At 39.3% G+C, this 24,589-nt stretch overlaps 1 protein-coding gene across 4 annotated transcripts in view; it reads right to left on the bottom strand.

Annotated features, from left to right (window-relative positions):
• The window catches only part of nbr1b (NBR1 autophagy cargo receptor b), a 62,536-nt gene extending 39,604 nt beyond the window's left edge, over positions 1-22,932 (bottom strand). For 3 of the 4 annotated variants that reach the window (XM_023422844.2, XM_023422847.2, XM_023422846.2), the window contains exons 1-5: positions 22,652-22,932; positions 15,615-15,677; positions 15,025-15,043; positions 14,878-14,900; positions 7,919-8,107 (exon numbers count right to left, since the gene is read on the bottom strand). In XM_023422844.2, the coding sequence (XP_023278612.1) occupies positions 7,919-8,107; positions 14,878-14,900; positions 15,025-15,043; positions 15,615-15,677; positions 22,652-22,810 (453 nt within the window). In that variant the 5' untranslated portion in view covers positions 22,811-22,932. The remainder of the gene's footprint in view (positions 1-7,918; positions 8,108-14,877; positions 14,901-15,024; positions 15,044-15,614; positions 15,678-22,651) is intronic. The other variant, XM_023422845.2, reaches the window with a different exon arrangement.
• Positions 22,933-24,589: the final 1,657 nt, after the last annotated feature.

The raw sequence follows: 24,589 nt of genomic DNA, 5'->3' as shown, positions 1-24,589 counted from the left end.
CATTGCCATCATCTCACGCCAGGAGTTACAAGGGGCTTCAATGCCCCGATGCTTGGAGGCCAGTCGATGACTTTCATGGCCCAGCTCACTTGTCCTGCAAACCACCGAGCCTGGGCTCCTCATTGTCCCGCTCCCAAGACCTCCAGAGGTCATGAGACCAGGGATTGAGGCCTCAGGGCCAGTTGTCTGTTATTTTTCCCAGCAGTAGCTCAGATGCTAGGCTGCTTACATTTCAGATCCCTGGGTGGTTTCATCCTTGGTACAAGATCCAATTCCAATGCAAGCCCCCAGCTTCCAACTGGGTCGGATTGACCATCATTCCAGGACCTGGCAAAGGCTTTAGCCCCGAACCAGGGCTTTTCACCAATCTGGCCGAGGGTGCAATAGAACTGGGAAATCCCCTGTCACATCCAATGGGGTCCAACTTGTCTTGTTTTCTGGTGAAGAAGAAGACAGACGGGTTTCATCCAGTCCTTAATGTAAGGGAGCTCAACAAGTTTCTCAAGGTACTGACATTCCACATGGTTGGCACAACAGCTGATCGACCTGTTGACCCAGGGGAATGATTCACATCCATCGACTTGAAGGACACTCTCTTTCATGTGCCATTGCACCTCAACAATGCAGCCTGTTTTTACGTTTTGCCTTCTATGGCCGTTGTTTTCAATTCCGGGTGCTTCCATTCGGTCTCTCCGCCCCTGCACTCATGGGGCATGAAAATACTGGACAACTGGCTGATATGTGTACCATCAAGGGCACAGGCGACCCGAGTCACAGCTCCTTCTCTCACGCTGGGTCTCACAGTCAATTTTGAGAAGAGCTCACTGACTCCTTCTCAGAGCACAATTTTCATTGGTGTGGCTCTGAACACTATCACACGGCTTGTCCATCCTCTATCACACGCCTTGTCCATCCTCTCAGTGTGTGGATCAGTGTGTGGATAACATTCTGCGGCTCCTTGCCCACTTCCAATAGGGCAGGGCATTGCCATATGTCCAGTTCCTGTGCCTCTTTGACAAAGCGACAGCGGCCTCAACCGTTGTTCCCTTGGGCTTATTGTCTGCACTCCCTGCAACGATGGCTAAACATAGACCAGCTCCAACGCCCATCCAGAAATCTCTCACATGTGTGGTGTAGGTGAGGTGTGTGTGCTTGTATCTCGCACTAATGGGACTGAGAGCGAAAAAAGAGAAGCGCCAAAGCAAGTTTATCCATGTATAGAAACAGTAACTTAAGACATAGCCAGACAAATTGGTTCATAAGAGACAGCACTGGAGACACAGTCTGCTTCGCGTTTCCCGGGCAGCTGCACCACTGCTACTGCAGCTCTGTCTTTCTACATACAGTTTGCCTATTTTTGTTTACAATTGTTTAGAGCAGTGATTCTCAAAGTGTGGTACGCGCACCACTAGCCTTTTGTTTTTGCTAGCAAAAACAAAAAGGCACAAACCAGTGAGGAGATATGACGAAAACTATATCAAATTTGGATTTATTTGGAGCGGGAGAGAGGAAGAGCCCAGGCCGCAGTGTGTGATATGTGGCGACGTTTTGAGCAACGAATGCATGAAACCATCGCATGACCCAGACATTGCAGGACTGTGTTCACAGAGGCACGCGCACCCATCACATTAAGCTCATGTAAGTTGTCATCAATAGTCTGTGTATGTTTAAGTACAGCTGTTAATCTTAATGCTCTTCCTCACTTTTGTTTTATTCTTAATCTTATTGTTCTTCCTCTCTGTTTGTGTGTGTTTCTGTTTCAGAAAGCAGCCATACAGTAGTGTGTGAAGTTCAGACAGCCTGTTTTGATTTTTTTTTAATCAAGTACAGTACAGTTTTATTTAGTCTTTAAGAACTGTTTTTGTTTTTTTTTACATTTATTTACAAGTACAATGTTTATTTTACTTTTATGTGCAATATATTTTAATTGAATCATTATTTAAGAACTGTTTTTTTTATTTTCCTATATTTAAGCGCAGTGTTACTGTTCAAACTGTGTAAAATGTTACACTGGCTGACAATATTAAATATACTTCTTTAGGAATAAAACCTCTGCCTTGTTTTTGATGAATGCTTAGGCCTACTACGCTACTGTATAGTGTTGGTCATTATGGTGGTACTTGGAGAGCCAAGTATTTTCTGAGGTGGTACTTGGTGTAAAAAGATTGAGAACCACTGGTTTAGAGGAAGACACAAATACAGAGAGAGAGAGAGAGAGAGAGAGAGAGAGAGATCCAGGAAAATGTCATGTCTGTGTCATATTCATATAAAGTTCATATATTGAAACTATAGGCTAGTGAAAGGTGTCATTTATATATAACACTGCTGGTATCGTATCAGTATGTATATCAACAAATGTTTCCCTGTGTTTTTGCTGGGAGCCGCTTATCATAAGTGAAAAACAGGCAAGATACCGAATCTTGATCACACAAAGCAGCAGCGAAGCATGAGAGTGTGTCTCTTTATGCATCAAAGGGTTAAATCATGCATTTATCAAGTTCTACAGAGGAGATTTCTAAATATCGCCATATATTTTGTGTACTGAGACGACTTCAGCTCTTTTAATGCTTTCAAGAAAAGAAAGCATTAAAAGAGCTGACTGATTTTACTTATACTGATCTGTCTTTTCACTAATACTAGTGACACTGTTCATGTGTTGACGTGTTGACGTACTGACATGCTGACATACTGACGTCAGTGTGGTGTCTCATCTGCAGTCTGTAGAGTTTCTGTTAGTGGGGGAAGCGCTACAATTTGTCTGAAAAATTCTGTGTAACTCATCCTTACAGTCATGTATTTCGGTCTTCACAAATCATTTCTTCCTGATTAGTAGATAAATTCATCCTGTTTTATACAAAGTGTGTACATGAGCACAGAGACTAACATAATTTGAAAAGTGACACTCCAAGTGATGCGAGCACCCTCAAACCAGAAGTAACCCTTCTTTTTAACTCGCTCCTATTTCCACACTTTTGGCTCTAGAAACACCAAAACCACATAGAGGTGTTCAGGAGAGTCTTGTGGCACTGGCCAAGTGATAATTTTGCTGATATGATGTACTGTTTTGTATTAAATTGCAGGAATTTGAGAAGTTCACTGACCCCTTTCTCCCATTATTTGTATGAGCTCTGTGTCTTCAACAGCCGGACTATCTCTTACACACACAGACACACAGACACACACACAGACACACAGACACACACATTTACACACAAAATTGACACATAGAAATGTAGACAGACAGACAGGCAGATAGACAGGCAGATAGACAGTTTCATTCACGAAACATTTAGCTGTTAATTTCAGTTTGAAATCTAACTGACTCCACATTACATACATTTTAATTGGTGGATTACTTTTGGAGCTGATTGTGATTGGTCAATTGCCTTTGGAGCTCATTCTGATTGGTGGATTACCTTTAACCAGTGTTTGTCAGGTGCTACCTTTTTCAAAGAGAAAGACAGGTGCGCATCCAGTGAGACAGCATTGTCACCTTATCAACCTCTGAGTGGAGGGAGGGGGCACACATCTGGGGCAAATTACCTGATTAGAGACTCCTCTGATATGTGTGGTGTTTATCAACCACTTTACTGACAGTTCTGCAATGACACACATCTCAACTGTTTTCACTGGAAATATGTTTCAGTCCAGTTTTATTAAGGAAGCATTTGGCAGTTAATTTCAGTTTGTCATTCTGACTGACACAGAAACACACATAAATACAGACAAGCAGAAAGGCACACAGACAGATAGACAGGCTCTCAAACACACACACACAAACACACACACACAAACCGATACACACCCCCACTTTGCGCCATATTAAACCATTCAGCTATCAAAATGTTCAGCTTCATCAAGAGATGTATCCTTACCTTCAACTTTTTGATATTATTCATTTTCGAAATGATCATTTTTTTCTGCAATTTTTTCACAGTGTAAGTAAATGGAGATGATGTTCAAATCCTTTAAATCTATTGCGTCCTTGAAATTTAACTTCTTGAGCATACTTTCAGCTATATGCTTCATTCAAACTTAAAAGTTTTCACAACACAACGCTATTTAGCGATTATTCGGCTTATTGATATCTTAAATTAAAGTTTCTAATGCTAGGATGCCGTTCATATTTCACCATAATTACTTATTCACTTTTTAAAGGCATTTTATTCTAACTTCCACTTTCGCCAGTAAATAAATTGGCTTTCAATTGTTTCAACAAAATGTGTCAGTTGTCAGCGTTTGCAGTTAAGGACTTCCGCTCCTCCAGTTTAAAATTTTGGCATGTCATTTTTCAAAGCACTGTACTTTTTTTTAATCTTCTTAATATGAGCTGCTTTCTCAACTATTTTAACAGTGTGTCAGAGATCTCCTTCAGGTGTGACATTTCCTGTTCTGATGATGTTTTTCTGTTTTGTACATTTTGTAATTTTTTTTTTTGAGTTTTGTGCTGTTTGTTAAACCGTTCATCAACAGTTCGGGTCTTTTTGAACCATTTTATTCATTCAACCTCCAGCTTACAATTTTTTCTTTTATCTTCAGCCATTGCTTGAGCTACTTTAGCATTGCTTCAGGAGTTGCTTCAGCTTCTTCAGCATTGCTTCAGCAATCTCATTCATCTCTCAGCATTCACACGCATTTTCTTCAGGAAATGGATTTTCTAGTTATTCTTACTTCTTCTGCCTTTTCACAGTCTCTAACTACTCCTTCATACTTTTTTGTACGGAAACCATTCAAATATCAAATCTTTCAGCTTGTTCTGTACATTATCGGGTGGACAAAACTTTTTATTACTATTTATAATTTTCAAAATATTAAGCTTGTTCTGCAATCTTTTTGCCATTCAAATGAAAGGAAAGAATATTCAATTCCTTGAAATCTTCAGCCTCTTTGAGCTTCAACTACTTCAGCATACTTTCAGCTACAGACTTCATTCAAACTTTAAAGACATTCAGCTATTAAACTTGTATTCAACTTTATGATATCATTGCAGTTTTTGAATTATCACAGTCTTAGTTGCATGCTTTGTTTCAGATAATTTTTGAGCTTATAATGGGTGTCTATTGCACGGAATGTTCAGGGCTTGAGGGGATGACATCACTCGTCCTTATGGCCACATAATTTTCACACATAATTTCTTCCTCAGTAGTAGACAAATTTGTCCTGTTTCATACAAAGTGTCTACCTTAGCACAGAGATAACAGAATCTGAAATGTGACCCTCCAAGTGATGCGAGCACCCTCCAACTCTACCATAGACTGCAATACAAATTCAGGAGCTGATTTCAGGAGAAAACGAACTATTACGGTTTTCCAAAAATCGCATTTTACGTTTTGTGTCATTTTCAGACAGTTTCTGAATTTATAATGGGTTTGTATTGCACAGAATGTTAAGACTTATAGTGGATGACATCACGCACAGATAAGATATCAATCTCTTTATTGAAGCCTTGGGACGACCATGGTAAGGTGATCTTTTCAATAGGACTTGCAGTTTCCCTCCATTATCCCATTTTAGAACACAAGTTTCATCTTAAAAGCTGTTGTCTGTCTAGGGAGACAAAGGGGGTTTGTGTGTGTGTTTCCCTCCTCCCCCTGGTGGCCACAGTCACCGTAGCAGCCAGTGTCTCAGCAGTTGCTACTGACAGTTACTGGGCAGAAATGGGCAAAGCTGGGGAGTCACGTAGCGCAGGCGCCCCATATATAGAGGCTACAGTCCTCACTTCAGCTGGCCCCCGGTTCGACTCCCGCTTCGGACGGCCCTTTCCTGCGTGTCATTCCCCCCCTCTCTGCCTCCTCATTTCCTGTCTCTCTACTGTCCTGTCCATTAAAGGCACAAAAAGCCCAAAAGATTCTTCCAAAAAAAAAAATAAATAAATAAATGGGCAAAGCTGACTGTGATTGGCTAATTAGACTTAACGTTAACTCTTAGTCTTTTAACTCAGGTAGTAGAGCAACTCTAAGGTAAATCAACTCAGTGTCTTAGCGTGTACTTGTGTGTGTGTGTGTTGTTGTGTGATTCTTCGCGTGAGGTAACTTTGGCATATGCTAAATTTACAGTATAATCACATTGAATCTGTGTCTGTTTGTAGGCTTATTGATTTGATATAAAACATATAATTTTTCATGAATCAATTGTGGATACGTGTCAGGGATGAAAGCCCCTGTATGAGCCAGTAGTGGATGTTGCATAAAGCAAAATATCGAAAACACACACTGTCTTTCTATGTATGGAGTATGCCACAAGTAAGAGTGCATTGTTTTAATTTTGTTTCTTTGCAACAATGGCTGTTGCTTGTATTAAAGTTACATCTGGATATGCCCCTGCTGAATTTACAACATATCTAGACCGACATTGGTTTTATGTTTGTTTGTAGGCCTATCGATTTATTTCTTATTTGGTAAATGGTACGTTATATAATTCTTAATCATTTATTATAATTATTAATAATAATAATAATTAGCCTATTACAGACAGCTATTTTTTTTAGTTTTTTTAGAGACAGGCCGTTTTGAAACAAAACCACAATTCAGTGTGATTACCAGGCTAAAGCTAGCAATATCCACTGTAGTAGCAGAACTGTGTGAGAAAGCGGGGATGAAGTGTGAAAAACATTCACTTGGAGCTCCTGTTAGCCTGCTGCTAACACCATGGCTGCTCCACTATGACTATGAAACACATACCTTTAGGTCTATAGAGTCAAATTAAGGTAATTACTATTTTGAGCTTGTGAAATGATAACATCGTTGGATGTATGTCACTTTTTGTGTGCATGTAAAGAAAATATATATTTTTGCATGTATCTGATATTATAATATGTTAAACGCTTTATATACAGTCTATGGTTTTTACCCAAGTGGTTACACCACACAGCTAGCTTACATGCAGTAAATTAACAAGACATGTTATTACAAGTTACTCCTCATATATGTAATATTGGCCAAATGTAGACATATACGCAATTAGCTACTAAGATTACTTTAGCACATAGCTATAAACTTTTCTTTGAAATATGGAATCTAACTGTGTTAGCATTGACTTTGCACCATGCAGCCGGGAGTTTGGTGCAGTCAGGTTGCCGGGCAGGTGCTCCTCCCCAGCTCCACCCTGTTGTCCATAATGGACAGTTTGCCTTCATCTAATTGGCTGGTCATTGGGAATCGTGGTAATTGGCAATTCAGACTACATTTATTTTCCAGGTGTAAATATCGGATCAAAATTGGTGCTTGTAACTCCTAGCTTGTAGCTTGTAACTTTTTACACACGTACAAATTATATTTGAGTGCACAAAACTTTTTCAGACATTCACAAAATATTTCTACAGTTACAAAACTTATTTACACATTACCAAATAAATTCTCACATTCAGATATGTGCACACATTTTTTTTTTTTTTTTACATGCAAACAAAAAGTGATATACAACTGCAGGCTGTGAAATTATTTGTGAACATCATTTCACAAGCTCATAATATTAATGACCCGGGGCGTCGGGTGGCGCAGTGGGTTGAGCAGGTGCCCCTGCAGTCGGCCCCGATTCGAATCCCGCATCGGACGGCCCTTTACTGCATGTCATTCCCCCTCTCTCTGCCTCCCCATTTTCTGTCTCTCTCTACTGTGCTATCCAATAAAGGCATAATAAGCCCAAAAACTACACTTGAAAAAAAAAAAAATATATATATATATATATTAATGACCCTTATTTGACATAAGGTCCTATGCTAGATACATCAAACACTATTAATTATAGGGAAATTCATTATTTTATGTCAAAAATTCATACAAAAGTTAATATTATACAAAAGACTCATCCATACCCAGCAACACTGGAATACACTGGTGTGATGTGTCACTTACAAAGTTTATGAAAGTATCATGACTGATACATACACAAAGAAATACACTGTGTGTTGGGGTCTTACCATGCCCTGTTCTGGCACTGCAGCCTGGACCTTGCGGCTGACCACCTGGGCCAGGGCTGGGCAGTGCTGTGGAGGTCTGAAGCCCTTCTTGGGCTCTGCTCCACTGGCCTTGTTGGTGGGGACTCTTGCCGGCTGGCCTCGAGTCTCATACACGTTCATGTGCAATCGATTCCCCTGCCTTGCTGCACTCTGGGAAACAAGTGAATGGGTTAGTTAATCCAGTGTTACAAAATATAGTATTTCCTGACCTGTAGACTGTATGACCGTGTTTGTGTGAGAGTGTGAACCTATCTGACTGGCTGGATTAATGGCTTTGACCTGGGAAATACCTACTGCTTATTGGTTAATTCAAAACATGCTAACTTTTAAAATGCCAGGTTCCCAGCAGTCTGGCAGCTGCACTGGTTCCGTCCTCTGCCTCTCTTTTTGTTGTGATTGTGTATATTAAATCTGAGATATTGTTTGTCCTAGTGTCCTAGTTGGCTACCTCTTAGTATCTGTGATAAAATATCTACCGTTTATTTGTAATTAGCACTGAAGTTGTAGGGATGAATGCGCATATTCTTGTGTTTTGTACTAATTTACTTTAGGGCAGCAGGTCGGATCCCACCAGTGGGCCATGAGGGTACTGCAAGTGGGTCAACAAATCATTTGAAAACAGTACGATTGTGTGAAATGATATAAATTATATGAAAAATACAATTAAAAATGAAATGATCTTTAAATTTTTTTTTTAAACATTTAAAACTTTATTATGATGATCACTATGATAAGCCAATGATGGGAGCTTTCACATTTTCGCTGCTGGAACACATCATTTACTTGTTTGTTATCTGAGTCTGATTGCACACTAACAGATTGCATCCATAGCAAAAACTGGAGGGTCAAAATGGATAGCTGGTTAGCACCAGGAAGAGTTACAAGGAAAGAGTCTAGAGACAAACGGTGAATCGCCAAACAAAAATGAATAATTGAGTTTCTCCTGCTTTCAATTCAGTCCTGATTTTCAGGTGGGCTATGAGTTGGAAAAGTTTGGGAACCACTACTCTAGGGAGTTACAGTAGGTTTGATACTTGTTTATTGTTTGTCTGTTTGTTTGTTTGTTTGTCTTATCTGGGATCAGTCAGCACATTTGCATGCAGCTGCAGAAAAACTAGACCCCATCGCTGTGTGAAAACAAGCACAGGTTGAGCTGAGCAGCAGCTAAACTGGCTGATGTGTAAGAGAACTTCATCATCAAGTGGCACACAGAGGAGGCGGGTTTAATAACTTCCCAGCATTCACTGGGGCAACAGAATGATCAGATTTTAAATATTTTTATTATGAAGCATCTTCTTGCATAGATAACCACACTCAATGAGTAACTGCTTCTTATGTATAATCAGACAACAAATCCGAACATGTAGGAGAAAAAAATAAAATAATAACAATATCAAAAAATAAAAACATTTAAATTAGACAAAACATTGATCAAACCAACAGGAAATAGAAAAGAAAAAAAAAATGGTACATAAACCGCTGAGCAAAAGTGCAAAATAATGTATAAAAGTACATAAGAGTAAGAAAAAATATAAGTGTGCGACATAAAAAGTAATACAGTCATATTTGGAGCGTCACCTGTAAGAGTCCTTACCGAAATAATAAAATAGAAACACATAGAAATCTCAAACAAAACCCTCCTAACCGTCACCCTCATCCCTGCCCTGTCCCCATCTAGGACTGCACTACAAACAGGTTCCACCTGCTAGAAGAGAAATCAGGGGTTGCCAATTTTTTTTTCCCCCACCAGTTCTGTGGGCCAAAGTTTCAATGTTCGGACTTCTTTCTTTTTCCAAACCAACAGAATACGTTTATTTGCAGTGACAAGTCCATATGCTGAAGCCATTGTGCCAGTTTTAGTTTTAGGACCCAGAATTATTAAAACTGGGTTGGGTTCTATCTGAACCTTCAGTACAAGTGATAAAAATGCAAAGACATCCCTCCAGTAACCTTTTAATTTGGGACAAAGGGTGTAGCTGTGGATGAAATAACCTTCTCCTATTTCACATTTTTCGCACACAGGAGAGACATCAGGACATATTTTATGTAGTTTTTCCTTTGAGTATTGTAACCTGTGTATGATTTTAAATTGTATTAAACAATGATGTGCATTTATAGAACATGTATGAATATAACCCAGGCTATCATCCCAAATATCATTTTGTATCTCTTCACCCAATCCCTTCTCCCACTCTGCCTTTATGGTGGATGTAGTTGGGCAACTAAGATTTTGAAGTGTATCACATATATATGATATTGTAAATTCTAACCCCACAGGCTCTTTCATGCAATTATCCAGCCAGCCTGGTCCAGTAGTCTCAAACTGGGGAAGATGTACTTCAACGTAATTTCAGACTTGAAGGAATTGAAAAAAATGTTTTTTGGGTGACCCATATTTTTGTTGAGGGTTGAAGAAAGGATGCATATGTCCCATCCATGTATAAATCTCCTACATTCCGTATCCCTAGTTCTATCCACATGTCAAAGGCCCCGTCTAAACTGGATGGAGGGAAAGAAGGGTTTGCTGATATTGGCAACAAAAATGAAAATGTTCTACATTTAAAATGTTTTGCTAGTTGCTTCCTTATTCTTATTAAATTGTGTATTATAGGATTGTGTTTGTAGCACGATTTGTTAATAGGGGGATGCATAATATTAAAGAAGCGCCTGAGGTTATGAAAGAAGTTCCTCCTAGGGATGAAACCCATTTGATCAGTGTGCACCAGTTTACCCATTAGAGGACTTAGTCTTCTTGCAAGTATTTTGGCCAAGATCTTTTGATCTGTATTCAATAAGGAGATTGGCCTATATGAACTAACCTCCTCCAAATCCTTCGCTTTTGTTTGGGATTACAGTTATGACTGCTTCATTAAGGGTTTGTGGTAGTTTCTCATTGCTATGTGCCTGATTATACATTTTAAGTAGATAGGGGGCAAGTAAATCATTAAACTTCTTGTACATCTTGTTACCTAACCCATCAGGACCATATTGCTGTCTCTGAGCATTCCAACTGATTGTTTTATTTCTTCACATGTAATTTTTGCACTCAGGACTTTATGCTCACTCTGAGTCAGTGTTGGTAGTTCACATTCACTTCTTTTGTGTCCCTCAGAGAGGCAGTAGATTGAGACATATATAACCCCTCATAAAAGTGTTGGACACTTTAATTTATTTCTTTAGGGTTAGGTAAGGATATTACCTGTCTGTGATTTTATTTGGTGTATAGTTCGATCACTTTCCAATTTACGTAGTTGCCTTGCCAGTAACTTTTGGGGTTTATCGCCAAATTCTGTTTCATATAAGTAATTGCTCTGCTGACTTTTTTAGAAAGCATTTGATTAAGTTTATACTTAAGTAATGAAATTGTTACATTTTTCAATAGAAGGTTGCTGCGTGTTTTCCGCCACCTAATTCGCTTATTTGTTATTGTAGTTCCACTTGCTCTGCTTTGTCATCTTTTTTCGGGAAGCCTGAAAAGAAATTACACACCCCGTTTTATATGCCTTAAATGTTTCCCATAATAAGGTAGAAGAGGTTTCCTCATTGTCATTGGTTTCAAGAAATAATATGATATGTGATCGTACGTACTCATAGAATTTAGGGATGTTAAGAAGTTGAGGGTCAAATCTCCAATTTAGCTGTCACCCATTTTCACTGAAAAGGAGACAGGACAGTGATCAGGTATAATAATGTGGAATTTTGTGGTCTGAGTAAGTGCAAACATTTTCCTATCTATCAAAATGTAATCAATTCTAGAGTAAACATTGTGCACTTGCACATGCGGATGCCAAGCTGTAGCATTTCTACCTCACAGGGTTGGAAATAAATGAAATCAGTATGTGCTTAAATTTAAATTGTAGAGAATTGTGTGCAAAACAAATCTTGGGGCCAGGCTTAACGCCTATGTTCTATGTAAGTTGTATGTAAGCATTGAATGGAAAATTAGGTGCATAAGAAAATAATACTAGAAAAAGATACTTTACTTATCCCCTAGGGGAAATCCATTTGTCCATTAGCTCAATGTTGATAATAATAATAATAATAATAATAATAATAATAATAAAAACAGTTTATAATAAATAAACAATAATAATTAGTTTAGTCCACCTTTGGCTGAGGTGTTGTAAAGCCTGATGGCAGTGGGAATAAAGGATCTGCTGAACCTCTCTGTTCTGCAGCACAGTGAGATGAGACGTTTGAGAGACTGTCCTGCCAGAATGTTGTGGAGTGGTTCGTATTGTTCAAGATGGCCTCCATTTTACATTGCATGCGTCTCTCCACAACAGTCCCGAGTGAGTCCAGACTCCTGCCAGGCACAGCCTTTTTTACCAGCTTGTCCAGTCTCTTTGTGTTCATGTCGGACATACTGCTGCCCCTGACTGATAAAACGTGCAGCATTTCTCTGCAGACATCATAGGACCTGAGCCTTCTGAGGAAAAAGAGCCAGCTCTGCCCCTTCAGGTAGATGGCATCCGTGTTCAGGGACCAGTCCAGTTTACTGTCCAGGTGCACACCTGGGTATTTATAGGTATTTATAAGTGTGCACCACATCAATGTCCTTCCCTCGAATGTTGACTGGCTGAAGGGTGGGCCTAGACCTCCAAAAGTCCATGACCATCTCCTTGGTCTTGGAGGTGCTCAGAAGGAGGCAGTTCTTGTCACTCCATTCACTGAAGGCCATCGTCAGATCCCTGTACACCTCCTCCTGCCCATTCCTGATACACGCCACAATAGCTGTATCATCCAAGTATTTCTGGACATGGCAGGAATCAGTTGTATGTAAAGTCCGCCGTATACAGGGTGAACAGGAACGGAGCCATGCCCTAATGCTGCTCATCACTGTCCCTGAGACACAGTTAACCAGCCTGACATACTGTGGTCGTCTTGTCACAATCCAGGATGTGAAACAGGGATCCACCCCCATCCCTTCCAGTTTGTCTTTAAGAATGGGGGGTTGGATGGTGTTAAATGCACTTGAGAAATCAAATAACATAATCCTCATGTAACTACCTGGCTCATCCAAGTAAGAATAGCACCGGTGGAGCATATAAAGGACGGCATCATCCACTCCAATCCACAGCCACCTGGGTTCCAGCCGAGGGTCTTCAGCTACAGCGCAACTCACAGTAGGCCGGTCTTAACACTCTGCTCATGACTGGGTTGATGTCGAAAAATAGCAATATTTAATCATCAAACCTAATTCGTAGATGTAGTATCATTAGCTGTATAGCCATAGTGTATAGCCATAACATATTCTCTCCCACCATTGCCAACTCATCACACTGCTCATTTCATTATTATTTTCATCTTTATGATTATTACACCTTGCATTTACTCTGTAGATAGTAGTTTAGTTAATAAACTCCTTTATTTACACCCAGTTGTTGTCATGTTGTATATTCTTTTGACGTAGAGACTGGAGATCCATTGAATCGAGAAGTCATGGCTTCCGATATGAGATTGATAAATTTGGCAATGAAGTAATTCATTGTTGTCCTCCCAGAGGACTGGTGCCCCATTTCAACTAGAGTAAATTCTAAAATATGGCGTTAACGCTACAGAGACAATATCAAACAGTACGTATGCCTCTAAAAAATGACTTGTATAGATGAACTGGTGAAATTGTACTTCAGAAACAGCTTTAGCGACAAAGAAATTCTTTCTCTTTAGACTCATAAACACATTGTGGTTATCAGCATTAAGACTTTGAAGAGATTGTGCCGAAAACTGCATCTGTTCAGTAGGAAAAGGCATTACCACAACAAAGGTCCCAACACGCTGTGGCATATGGATTCCTACGATAATCTGAAGCTGTACAGCATTGCTATCAATGGTTGTATTGGTTGTTTAAGTCGCTATGTAATGTGGATGGAGGCCTACAGAACAAACAATGACCCCGAAGTAATAGCAGACTACTCACATCCATTGCGCCCTTTGGGAGGATGCCCAGCGCGACTGCGTTCTGACAGAGGCACGAAATATGATAGGGGAAATTGACTTTATTCTCGACATTTCGACTTATTTCTTGAAATACAAAATAAAACAAATCTTCCTCTTCTGAGTCAGTTCAACTTTATTCTCAACATTTCAACTTTTTTGTCGACATTTCAACTTTTTTCTCAAAGTGCATAATGAAAAAAAATTACTCCTAATTTCAACTTTACTCTTGACATTTCGACTTTTTTTTCTCAAAGTGCATGATGAAAAAAAATCTTCCTCCTCTCATTTTTTTTCTCATGCATGGCCCTAATACTCTACCCTACCCTATAATACTATGTACATTTCACGTCGCATCCAAGAGGCTTTCTCAGCTCGGACTGAGTGATGGGGACACCCAGGGGTCATTGGGTCGTGTCAAGGCCATTGAAGTCACTTGGTTCATTAGTGCTCCTGGATGTGAATCTGGGCTAATCGCATATTTTTGTGTTTTTGGGCCCTGAAAATTTGAATTTGTTCAGATTTTCCTTTAAATTGTGAAATGTAACCTGGGAAATGACCTGGCAGGAAATAAAAAATTTCCGATTCAAGAAATGATTGAAAGTCCCATTGCCAGTTCTAGTGCTTCTGTTCCTGCTGCTGCCAGCTCATCCTCTGTGTTACCTGCTTGCGCTGTTTCTTGATGGATTCCTACTCATGCATGTTTGCTGCAAATGTTCCCAAAAAACAGAGTCACTTGCAGTGAGAGAAATACAGGTAACTTGTTACCTGCTGAAGCAAATCTGTCTCTTGAGGTTTACAGGACTGAGTTTATCGATGTGAGAAACAATTTAAGTGGTTTCGTGTTCTGCATGTTGTGTGTGCCTAATACTGTAATTGAACTCAGCCAGCAGTCACTACTAGTCATATTTTAAACAGGTAACACGAGCTGAGCTAAAACATGGTGTACAGAACTTAACATAAGTATATAAATAACTGCTTACCTTTAATGCCTCCTCATACTCGACTAGAATAAGAAAAAGAAAAAGGATCCATTTTTAATGTGACGTTCATACTAATTTATTTGAAATCTCATAGATTTGAGTAGCATATCACAGCTTACTGCTGCAGTTTACTGTCTGTTTACCTACCTTGACTGTTAATGGACACCTGAAGAAAGAAAGTAGAGCTTATTTGATGTAAATATGTCAACATTTTCACAGTGGTGTCAGTTGGTTATTGGTTGGGTGATATAGTTTCAGTAATTAAAGAGCCACTCCATCAATGTTACATATGAGGGTCAGTTTACCAATCACAGGCAATGCTACTTATCATATTAAAACCTGCTATATGTCTTGAAGGAGCTTTGTCAAATTGAAAAGAACCCTGATGATGTCATCAGGAAAACATGTTGGGTTTAGAAACTTTAAATGTTTGACAGAATTGGTAAAAATTTGAATTAGCATTTAACAGGCGGGAAAGGTTTAAATATAGGCGCTGTTGAGTTGCATTATGGGAACTGTAGGATCATACAGCTCACCTTTTATCAGGGAATAAAAAGTCAGGATATGTCAGCCTGTTGCACCAATTTTGACCATTGTGTTTTTTAATCTCTTGTAAGTCCTCCAACTTTATGGAAGTACAATACTTAATTGCTGGAGTGCCCCTTTAAAGTAACAGGAAGGCAAATAAGTGGGGAATCAGCAATAAGAATAGAGTGACCACAAACAGAGTCTGTCACCTCCTCGTTCTCCTCGTCCAGATAGGTCAGCTGAAGGCTGCACAGGCCATAGGAACGCTTCACCTGCACACAAAACAAAGAAAGAGCTGATAAGGATGATGGGGCAGCTTTTCTTAAAGGATGACAGAATAAGAGGCTAAGGACTCAGATAAAGTGGTCATAATTTCAATTTCAATTAAGATGACGTCAGTGACTAAAATGAGATATGTGAGTGTGTATGTGGGTAAATGGGTGAGAAGAGGGGGTGCTCATGACTGCTTCAGTTGCCAAAGGACAAAGAAAGCACAGTTCGTCTCCCTCCCTCTCTCTGTGCATTTGTCTTTGGCATCATGAAAGTGGTTTCAAAGGCTCATGTCCATCCCTGCTCAGCCGGAGGAAGCAGTGGCCAGGGAGTGGGTCCCACCCTCACTTGTACAGCCACTTTACTGGCTGAGAGCTGAACTCTGTATCCAGGTAGCATTCATTATGCTTACACATGAACCAGTAAGAGCTCATGTTGTATCATTATGAATGAAAAACAGATAATGCTAAACTTTGTACAGCAAACCAACTTACACCTGTCTGTTTGGCAAAACAACAACTGAAGTCTGATGTCTGTGACTCAGCAGCACTCAGACAAATGAACTCTTCCTGGTAACTGTGGCTGTAAGAGATGAACCATAAATCCCAGGACTTCAAGCCTATATTTCACATTCTTTCTTGACACATGGCAGTGTTTCCTCTACATTCATTCACTAAATCATAGCCACCACGCCTTCAATTTTTTTTTTTTTTTTTTTTTAATTGTCGCAAATGCACCTTCACAGCACAGCCTGTGTGATGATGAGCGCAACAGCGGAGGGAGGGGAGGGAGGGAGTGGGGTGGCTGGGGGATCCTATTGGAGTTAATTACTCGCGAGAGCGCGGTTTTGAAAGTGACATCACGTCAGGCACCAGGTCAGAGTCAGAGAAGTGTAGTCGTGAAGAATAAGGCAGCGAATTACCAGAGAAAAGGTAGACTTATTAGCCAACTCAGTGACGCTAACTTGGGTAAACTAATTGATAGCATTAAGCTAATATGTACACGTCATTATGTATTAACTTCTGACTGCATTTTCAGATGAGCTTGTTCAGATACAACAGATAGAGACAACAGATGAAGAAGACACTAGTCAGGTAGCCTATCATAAGCCTTTTACCGACTCGGTAAAAAATAGTATTTTAATGTTCACACTTGTAATCAGATGTGATGTGAGTGTAAACTATATAACGCTGTTAGCGTTACGTTACTCACACTTTTAATGTAATCTTATTAGACAAGTAACATTAAACAGGGAGGAGTTGTTAAACAAAGTGGAGGAGAGCAGAGCAGAGAGCTGGGTGAAGGTGCAGGGGAGAGAGATGAGCCTGGGTGCAAACTTTGCCACTGACTCTACAGCCCCATCTAGCTGATCTTTATATGTTTATTTATTATTTTTATTTATTTAATGTTATTGTTTTATTTATTTTTTACTTTTTACATTTTCAACTGGTTAGAGTTGAAGTAACATTTATTTTTCACAAACCAAAGGTATTTATTTTTCTTGACATTGTATATGGCTGAGATATATATTGTAAAAGTTCAATGGTAGCGATAAAAGCCATTTTCAACTGGCTAGCCAATAAATAGGTTTTGAAAGTAAAATCTGCTGTCAACTGTCAACTGCTCATTTGGTCATTTGTGTATGCCTGCCCCCACCGATCGATTACGGCTACAAATAAACCAATCAGAATACAGATACAAATCAAGAGGCGGCTGCCGCCGTCAAATTTCGTGCCGCCTCCCCCTCCTGACAAAATCCTAGTAGGCCTACTTGTTTTCTCAGTACTTGGTGGATTTGACATTTGTAACTGCAATTGCTACTGTACGCCACTATGGCAATGTAGTGGCACTGTATCATAATCTGTGCATCAGGCAGAGGGATCCGAAATTGCCAAAGAAGAAGAATACAATGCGCTGGATTTTCTACCTGCAGAAGGAGGCGGCAACCTGATTTTGCAGCTCTTCAAACAAGTGAATATCATCTCTTTTAAAGCCAGTGTTTACATGATTTTAACATCACTTTTCATTTATCTTCACAGATGTTCTCAAAAGCATAGAGTGAGTGGCTTTGACCCACAGTGACTGGAGAGATAATAATAAAGGATATATAAATATTGTGACCCCCCGGTCATACGGTTTAGTACCACCCCCGCCTAATTTTCAGCCAGGAAAAACCCTGTGATCAGAATACAGCTACAAACCAACCAATTGCAATACAGGGACAAAGCAACCAATTAATATACAGCTACAATCAACCAATCAGAATACAGCTACAAATGAACCAACTGGCATACAGATAGAAACCACCCTATCAGAATATAGCCAGAAATCAACCTGTAAGCATACAGCTACAAACAAACCAATCAGAAAAGAGGCACAAATCAACCAATAACTAGGAATAGGTATCGTTAAGGTGTTAACAGTACTACTACTCTTACGGATACTGCTTATCAATTTGGTACTTTAATGGTAGTCTTATCGATACTTTTTGAGGAAGAAAAAAAAACTTGAACATACACAACATTTGTCACAGTTGTGACATGGGGCTGTGTTTGCATAATATTATTATTTGCAGCTTATTGATACTGCAGTCTTGAATAATGTAGCCTCGGGGCCCGTTCAATACCAGAGCTCGGTACCCATCCCTACCAATAACAATCCGGCAAAAAATCAATAATTTGGGATATGGCTTGAAAACAACCAAATCAAAATACAACTGCAAACCAAATAATCAGAATACAGTTACAAACCAACTAATTAGAATACGGCTACAAATCAACAAATAAGATACAAAGCAACAAATCAGAATACAGCTACAAATCAACCATTCAGAATATAGCAACAAATCGACCAATCTGAACACAGCTACAAACCAACTAACCAATCAGAACACATCAGAATACAGTTATAAATCATCCAATTAGAATACGGCTAGAAATCAACCAATCAGGATACAGTTACAAATCAATGAGTTATATTTTGGGAGGATAGAATTGTCCCTACCAGTATTTCAGTGAACTCGTTTACACTGTTTGGAGTGAACTCATTAGATAATTATGATGTACCCTCCATGAGGATAAGTCTCCAAGGCAACCAATTAGACATGGCAGCATTTGATTGGCTGAAACTGCATCTCATGTCACATACAAATATCACACTTACTGCCAGACAGAGGAGGTGAGAGCAGATCAGTGTGTTAACAACAGTACATTATCAGTGCTGTCAGTCCAGACCATAAGCATGGGAGAAAAAGGTACTATTTCAGATGACTCCCTTTCCTCTATTGCCTAGGTAGTAAACTAACGATCCAGCAGCCACATTGATTTAAAATGAAAACCTGCTAGAGCTAGCTTACGTCAGCAGCCTTACTGATGCATCAGTGGATTAGCAGCACTTTACTGATGTAGCTGCTCAAGATGGAGCTGGTTTTAAATGTGAAATCAAGTAGAAAAGGAGAACTGCAGCACTGGTAGGACTACTGAATATAAACATATTGTTTGATTTTTCTCTCTTTTCCATTAAGTTATTTCAAAGTTCTAACTTAAGTTATTTCCTAAAGTTTGTATAATTTTTATCTAAATGAAACACAGATCTTATATAAGTAACATACATCATCTGTGCAATGTATATATTTTGTAAATACCTATTGTAGGCTATATATTATATTATCATCTATTATTTATCTTCCTAAATATTTTTCACTGACATTTTGCAGTTTTTCTTTCTTGTACTGTCCATTATATGCAATTGTATACAATATATACAATATACAATTATCTTAATAAACCATTCAACTGACAGCATTAAAAAATGCTCTTTGTGTTGGAGGGGTGGCAGGGTTGTTGAGTTCCCACCAATGTTGACACCAAACCTACGCCCTTTTATGGCCACATGCATTGGTAAAACACATGCTCAATTTAGCATTTAGTAAAATGCAATTAGAATTTTTTGCATTGATTTCCGCATTACATTGTTTTATGGTGTGTGACCCCCTCAGTGGCTCAGAACTGTGCGAGATTCAGATTTCTCTTGTTCATTGCATATTACTGTTTGTTGCAACACTTTACCGTGTGAAATAACTCCATGACTTACTACTGGTTTCCTGCATTTTACCATGGACACTACAACTTCTCCAATCTCATTGGCGGAAAAGTAACCTGTAGGAACTGGACAGTGTAAGCAGACATCTATGACGCAGGAGTTTGTAGGTCTAAATTAATGTGTCCCTGTTTAACTGTAAGTAACCATGGCAACAGCACTGAAGCTTCACCACTAGTTCAACATTTAATTGAATCTGACCCGAGATACGTCTCTTCCATTCGAGGTATTATTAAGCTTCTACAATCAGTGATTGGACTGCTCACTGCTGCTACAGGAGATCAATGACTGTGATAAATACGCATACAGTATATGTATGTATACATATTATGATGGTCCTTAATCAAAGTTATGGGTAACACTTTGTCTACACTGGCAATCATAGCTCAGGCAGATTGTCAGTAGCAACATAAATACCTCTGTAGCATTTAAAAGCCAGTATTTAAATGTATCTAATAACACTGAGGAATTTCTTGAGTACATCTAACATGGCTATAATTAAATAACCATCATCAATACAGTTCATTGGCTACAAATGACTCAGATTGAGTTACACAAGCTGTTCCTACTGTGTGGTAACTAGTGCTGCTAACTTCCTCCAAATTGGGGCTAGTTTACAAGCATGGGATAGATGTATTGTAAATAATTGGATACCAGATTACAAGATGGTATCCTTAATTTTAATGGAAATTGAGCGCATAAGCCAAAACATTTTCTGACCCCGTCCGTGCATTCCTGTTCAGCCCATAGATTTTACATTGGGATGAGGTAACACATAAAATCACTATTCTAAATTCTTGGAATGTTTTAGAGATATAAAATCTTCAGTGTTTTAAAATCCATTAATACAAAGAGTTATAACTGAGTTTGTTTGCAGTTTGGTGTGTGCTGTCAACAGTTTGTAACATTGTCGTGTGGCACCATATCAGCTCTATTAATACATCAATGCTGCAGAAACGTACTCCACCAGCGTCCATCTAGCAGAGCTGGAATGCAGGCAATTATCTTAAAATTTGTCTTGTTATCAGTGTCGTTAACTGGAGACTTTTGTTCTCTGACTTTTAGGGAGTTCCTCATTGTAGGCAATGTACCAGACTGAGGAGAAGCCCCGTCTTCAAGATAAACACAGGGAACAAAGGTCCATAACCAAATATCAAGTACATGCATTATTAATAGGTATATCACTTATTAGTGTGTGGGTTAAAACTCTCTGACACTGACAACAGTCCCAAACTAGAGGGAAAAGCATCGCCAGAAGTAGACGACTCTGACCTAATATCATTCAACAACACGATACCAGCAGTCACAACACCACAGGCTTTCAGTGTAGCTGATCTTTTTCTCAAGAGGTTTTGAGACTTCAAGCAAGCCTGTCTATCCTCTGTGTGTGTGAACATGCCATTTGTAGAAAATAACTAGGTACATGGTACAGGTAGCCTTATTATTGAGTCCTAGAGTATAATTTGGTAGTACTTGTAATTTGAAGTTTTTGCTCCTCTATAAGCTATAATCCACTACATTTTGGAGGGAAGTATTTTACTTTTTACTCCACTACATTTATTTTACAGTCATACTTTCCAATTATTTCGATTTTGCATGAAAAACATATGATAATGTTAATAATATACTACAGGACTTGATATTAAGGCTTATCTGCTTGGCCAGGACAAGTGGCTTTGTTGTAGGTTAAGTGTGGGAGAAATGTATTTTCCCTGGACAAGTTTTAAGCCAACTCTGAAGTGTGTTGGCTACCTGTTTAAAGCCCCTATAGGCTTATCTGAGCATTCATTGATGTCACTCTGCATTGTCGACTAAAAGGATATAAAAATGATTTTTTTCAAGTGAAAACAATACATACTGTATAGACACTTTTGGAAAATGCATAAATTGAATAATTTATAGAATTTGTGTTGTTGTCTATCAACAGTGTATACAGCTGTTCCCCCATTTTCCTCCTCTCAATCCAACCAGTTGAGGCAGACACCCCCTCACCCCCAACATGGCCACCACACACCATCCATCCATCCATCATCTTTGCCGCTTATAGAGTCGCGGGGGGGCTGGAGCCATTGTGCATGTCTTTGGACTGTGGAAGGAAGCCGGAGTGCCCGAAAGAGAACCTACGTAGGCACAGGGAGAACATGCAAACTCCACACAGAAAGGCCCCAGGCCCGGGATTCAAACCCAGAACCTTCTCGGTGTGAGGCGACGGTGCTAGCCACTGCTCTACTGTGCCGCCTCGCCACACAGCATTAAATACTGAATTGAGAAAAGACAACAAGTAATCATGGTGGGATTGATGAGATTACATGAACAGCAAATGAAAACAGAAAAAGGTCTGAAATTAGGAAGCCATTTTACAATTTTGTGATTTGTGTGTTTACCATATGATCAAATATAACAGCAGTATATAGGCATGTTTTATAGTATTATGCTGACCACATTAATGTGTCATAGTATTCCTGATTGTTATTGCTGTGTATTCAGAAGAGCTCCTGCTGGGCCTTGCTGCTGTTATTAACAGCAGACTAGTAAGTGCATTGACAGGAACACTCACTTAGATCTCCATGATGCTAACAGGCCAGATACAAGATCAAACCAGTTATACTGTTCTGGTAAACAGTGTTTCCATGACGACAAACTACTTATAGTGTATCCTCCCTGCCGTTTGACTCTGGTATATGCTGTCAGTCTGATGGAATATTTTCACAGCTGCAATATTTACAGCTCACAGGACAGCTGCATGAAGGTAGTGCTGTTTCAACAGCATCTCTAGCAATAGCAATAGCATCTGGAGCTGGCAGGCTAATCCCGCAAGAGGCAACCATGGTCACAAATAGTAGCAAATGTAAAAGAGAGTTGCCAATATGAGCAGTACCGAGGCAGGGGAGGCTGACTGTGTGCGGTGATCGCCCAGTTTATCGTCCTCTCTTACCATGGCCTCCATCGACTCCCAGCTCTTGGTCTCGGTTCCCGACAGGAGGAAATTCTTCGAATTTCCCCTGAAATTCACCTTCAGATTGATGTAGAAGTCCATGGCGTCGCCTGTCTGCGCTCTAACACATATTACACACGACGCACACAGAGCGCTTCCCGATCAGCGAGGCTATTTGGGTTAATCTCTATTTGAGGCGTATTTTGTGTTTACATCAGCGCCCTGGGCACGCCCACTCTGTACCATGTGTCCGGAACAGTGGACGCTACGTCCGCTGCCACGTCACTGCGCAAAAAGAGCGCAGCTGAGGTTGTATGAGTGTTGACAACATTGATGCTGACTTTTCTCTTCACTGGGAAAATGTACCGTTTGCTATCTTTAATGATAATAATAATAAACCTAAAGAATTTTATATAAATTTGGTTCTGGCAAAATGTCATATCCATAAATCTAAATTTAGCCATTCTAAACTCTTGTTTATAGTTTTTGAAAATGAGACCAAACAGTACATAAAAACCATTTTAACTCCAAAAATAAGAAAGCTATATAAACAGTGGATTTGTGGTCTTTGTGGTCACTCCCTCTGGCTCTGTTGTTGTTTTGTGTTTATTAATGACTGCTTTATTTGTGTACATTTGTTTGTTTGCAATAATGTTTTCACTGTTATATGCTGTGTGGTGTAACAAGGAAGGACTGCTTATCTCTGACCAACGCTCTGCTTCTCTGCTTTGATCCGTTCATACCATACTGCCACTGGTCAGTTTGTCTTTTCTACACAACCCAGAAACAAAGACGAAGCATTAGAATGTTTTTTATATCAATAATATATTAATATAATCCAGAAGTTTTCAAAGTAGGAGGCAGAAACTAATAGCCTTAGAACAAGACCTTTTTAATGTGTTTGGTTTAACCTCAAGGTATGTCAAACAGCAGTATTAGGCTGTCTTGGCTCAATTGTTGAGTCTCTATGTGATCAAATAACATAATCATGATCCCATAGGCATCCAGGATTTCAGGGAAACAAAGAAAGTAAACCAAGGTGGGATGGGGTGGAGGTGCCTTTTTCCAAGGTTTGTTTGAGGGGAGGCCCACAGTTTCAGACTTAGAAAACCCTTGATATAATCAATTACTGCATTAGAAAAGTCTATTTTACCAAGAAACACAAAATAAATATCTGAAAAGAGAATAACTCTAAATTGTGCTCAAAAATACATACATCCATGCACAATAAAAACATTGCTGCTGCTTTCAGGTTCAATTTCCTTCCCTCTTCTTTGATATATTGGATAGTTTTTTAATCTGTCAGTTCTTCTCATGTGGTTTCATTAAATAACTAAGATCCAATATTTCACAAAAAATCAAAGATTAAAGAAAAGTCCATAACTGAAAACATATTCTGTATCACAACCTTCTTTTGTCTTCTTAAAATATCTCAAGACACCTCCGATTTATCTTGTGACCCTTTGGAGGGGCCTGACCCATAGGTTGAAAACCATTGGACTAATTACCTAACAGGCTGCATCTTAAGAAGCAACAATAGTAAAAAGGCTGCTTTTGCATCAGTGTTACCAATCTAGTTAAAATCCTATTTCAGTTTACTCTGAGAACGGATTCCCGTTTCATACAGTAGACAACCATAAATTAATACAAGACAACAAAATTAACATTTAGTTGATTCATGTTTATTTTGCAGAATTAGAACAGAGACTGAATTACAATCAATTTTCAGAAACTGCCAGCTGTGTCTGATGCACCATACAAGTAGCATAATCTATTTATTTTTTTAAAAAGTCTGCAGTCCTGCTATCAGCTCTGTGAGGCTGTATGAGGACACAGTGGCTCTAAACAATTTAGATTTTGAGTATGAATTGTCAGAGGATC

This window comes from Seriola lalandi, unplaced genomic scaffold, assembly GCF_002814215.2.
Source record: "Seriola lalandi dorsalis isolate HSWRI2012SDOR001 ecotype SW California unplaced genomic scaffold, Sedor1 jcf7180002054686, whole genome shotgun sequence".
In the NCBI taxonomy this organism is placed as follows: Eukaryota; Metazoa; Chordata; class Actinopteri; order Carangiformes; family Carangidae; genus Seriola; species Seriola lalandi.
Note: the sequence above shows the minus strand (reverse complement) of the source record. Positions and strands in the feature narration are given on the sequence as shown.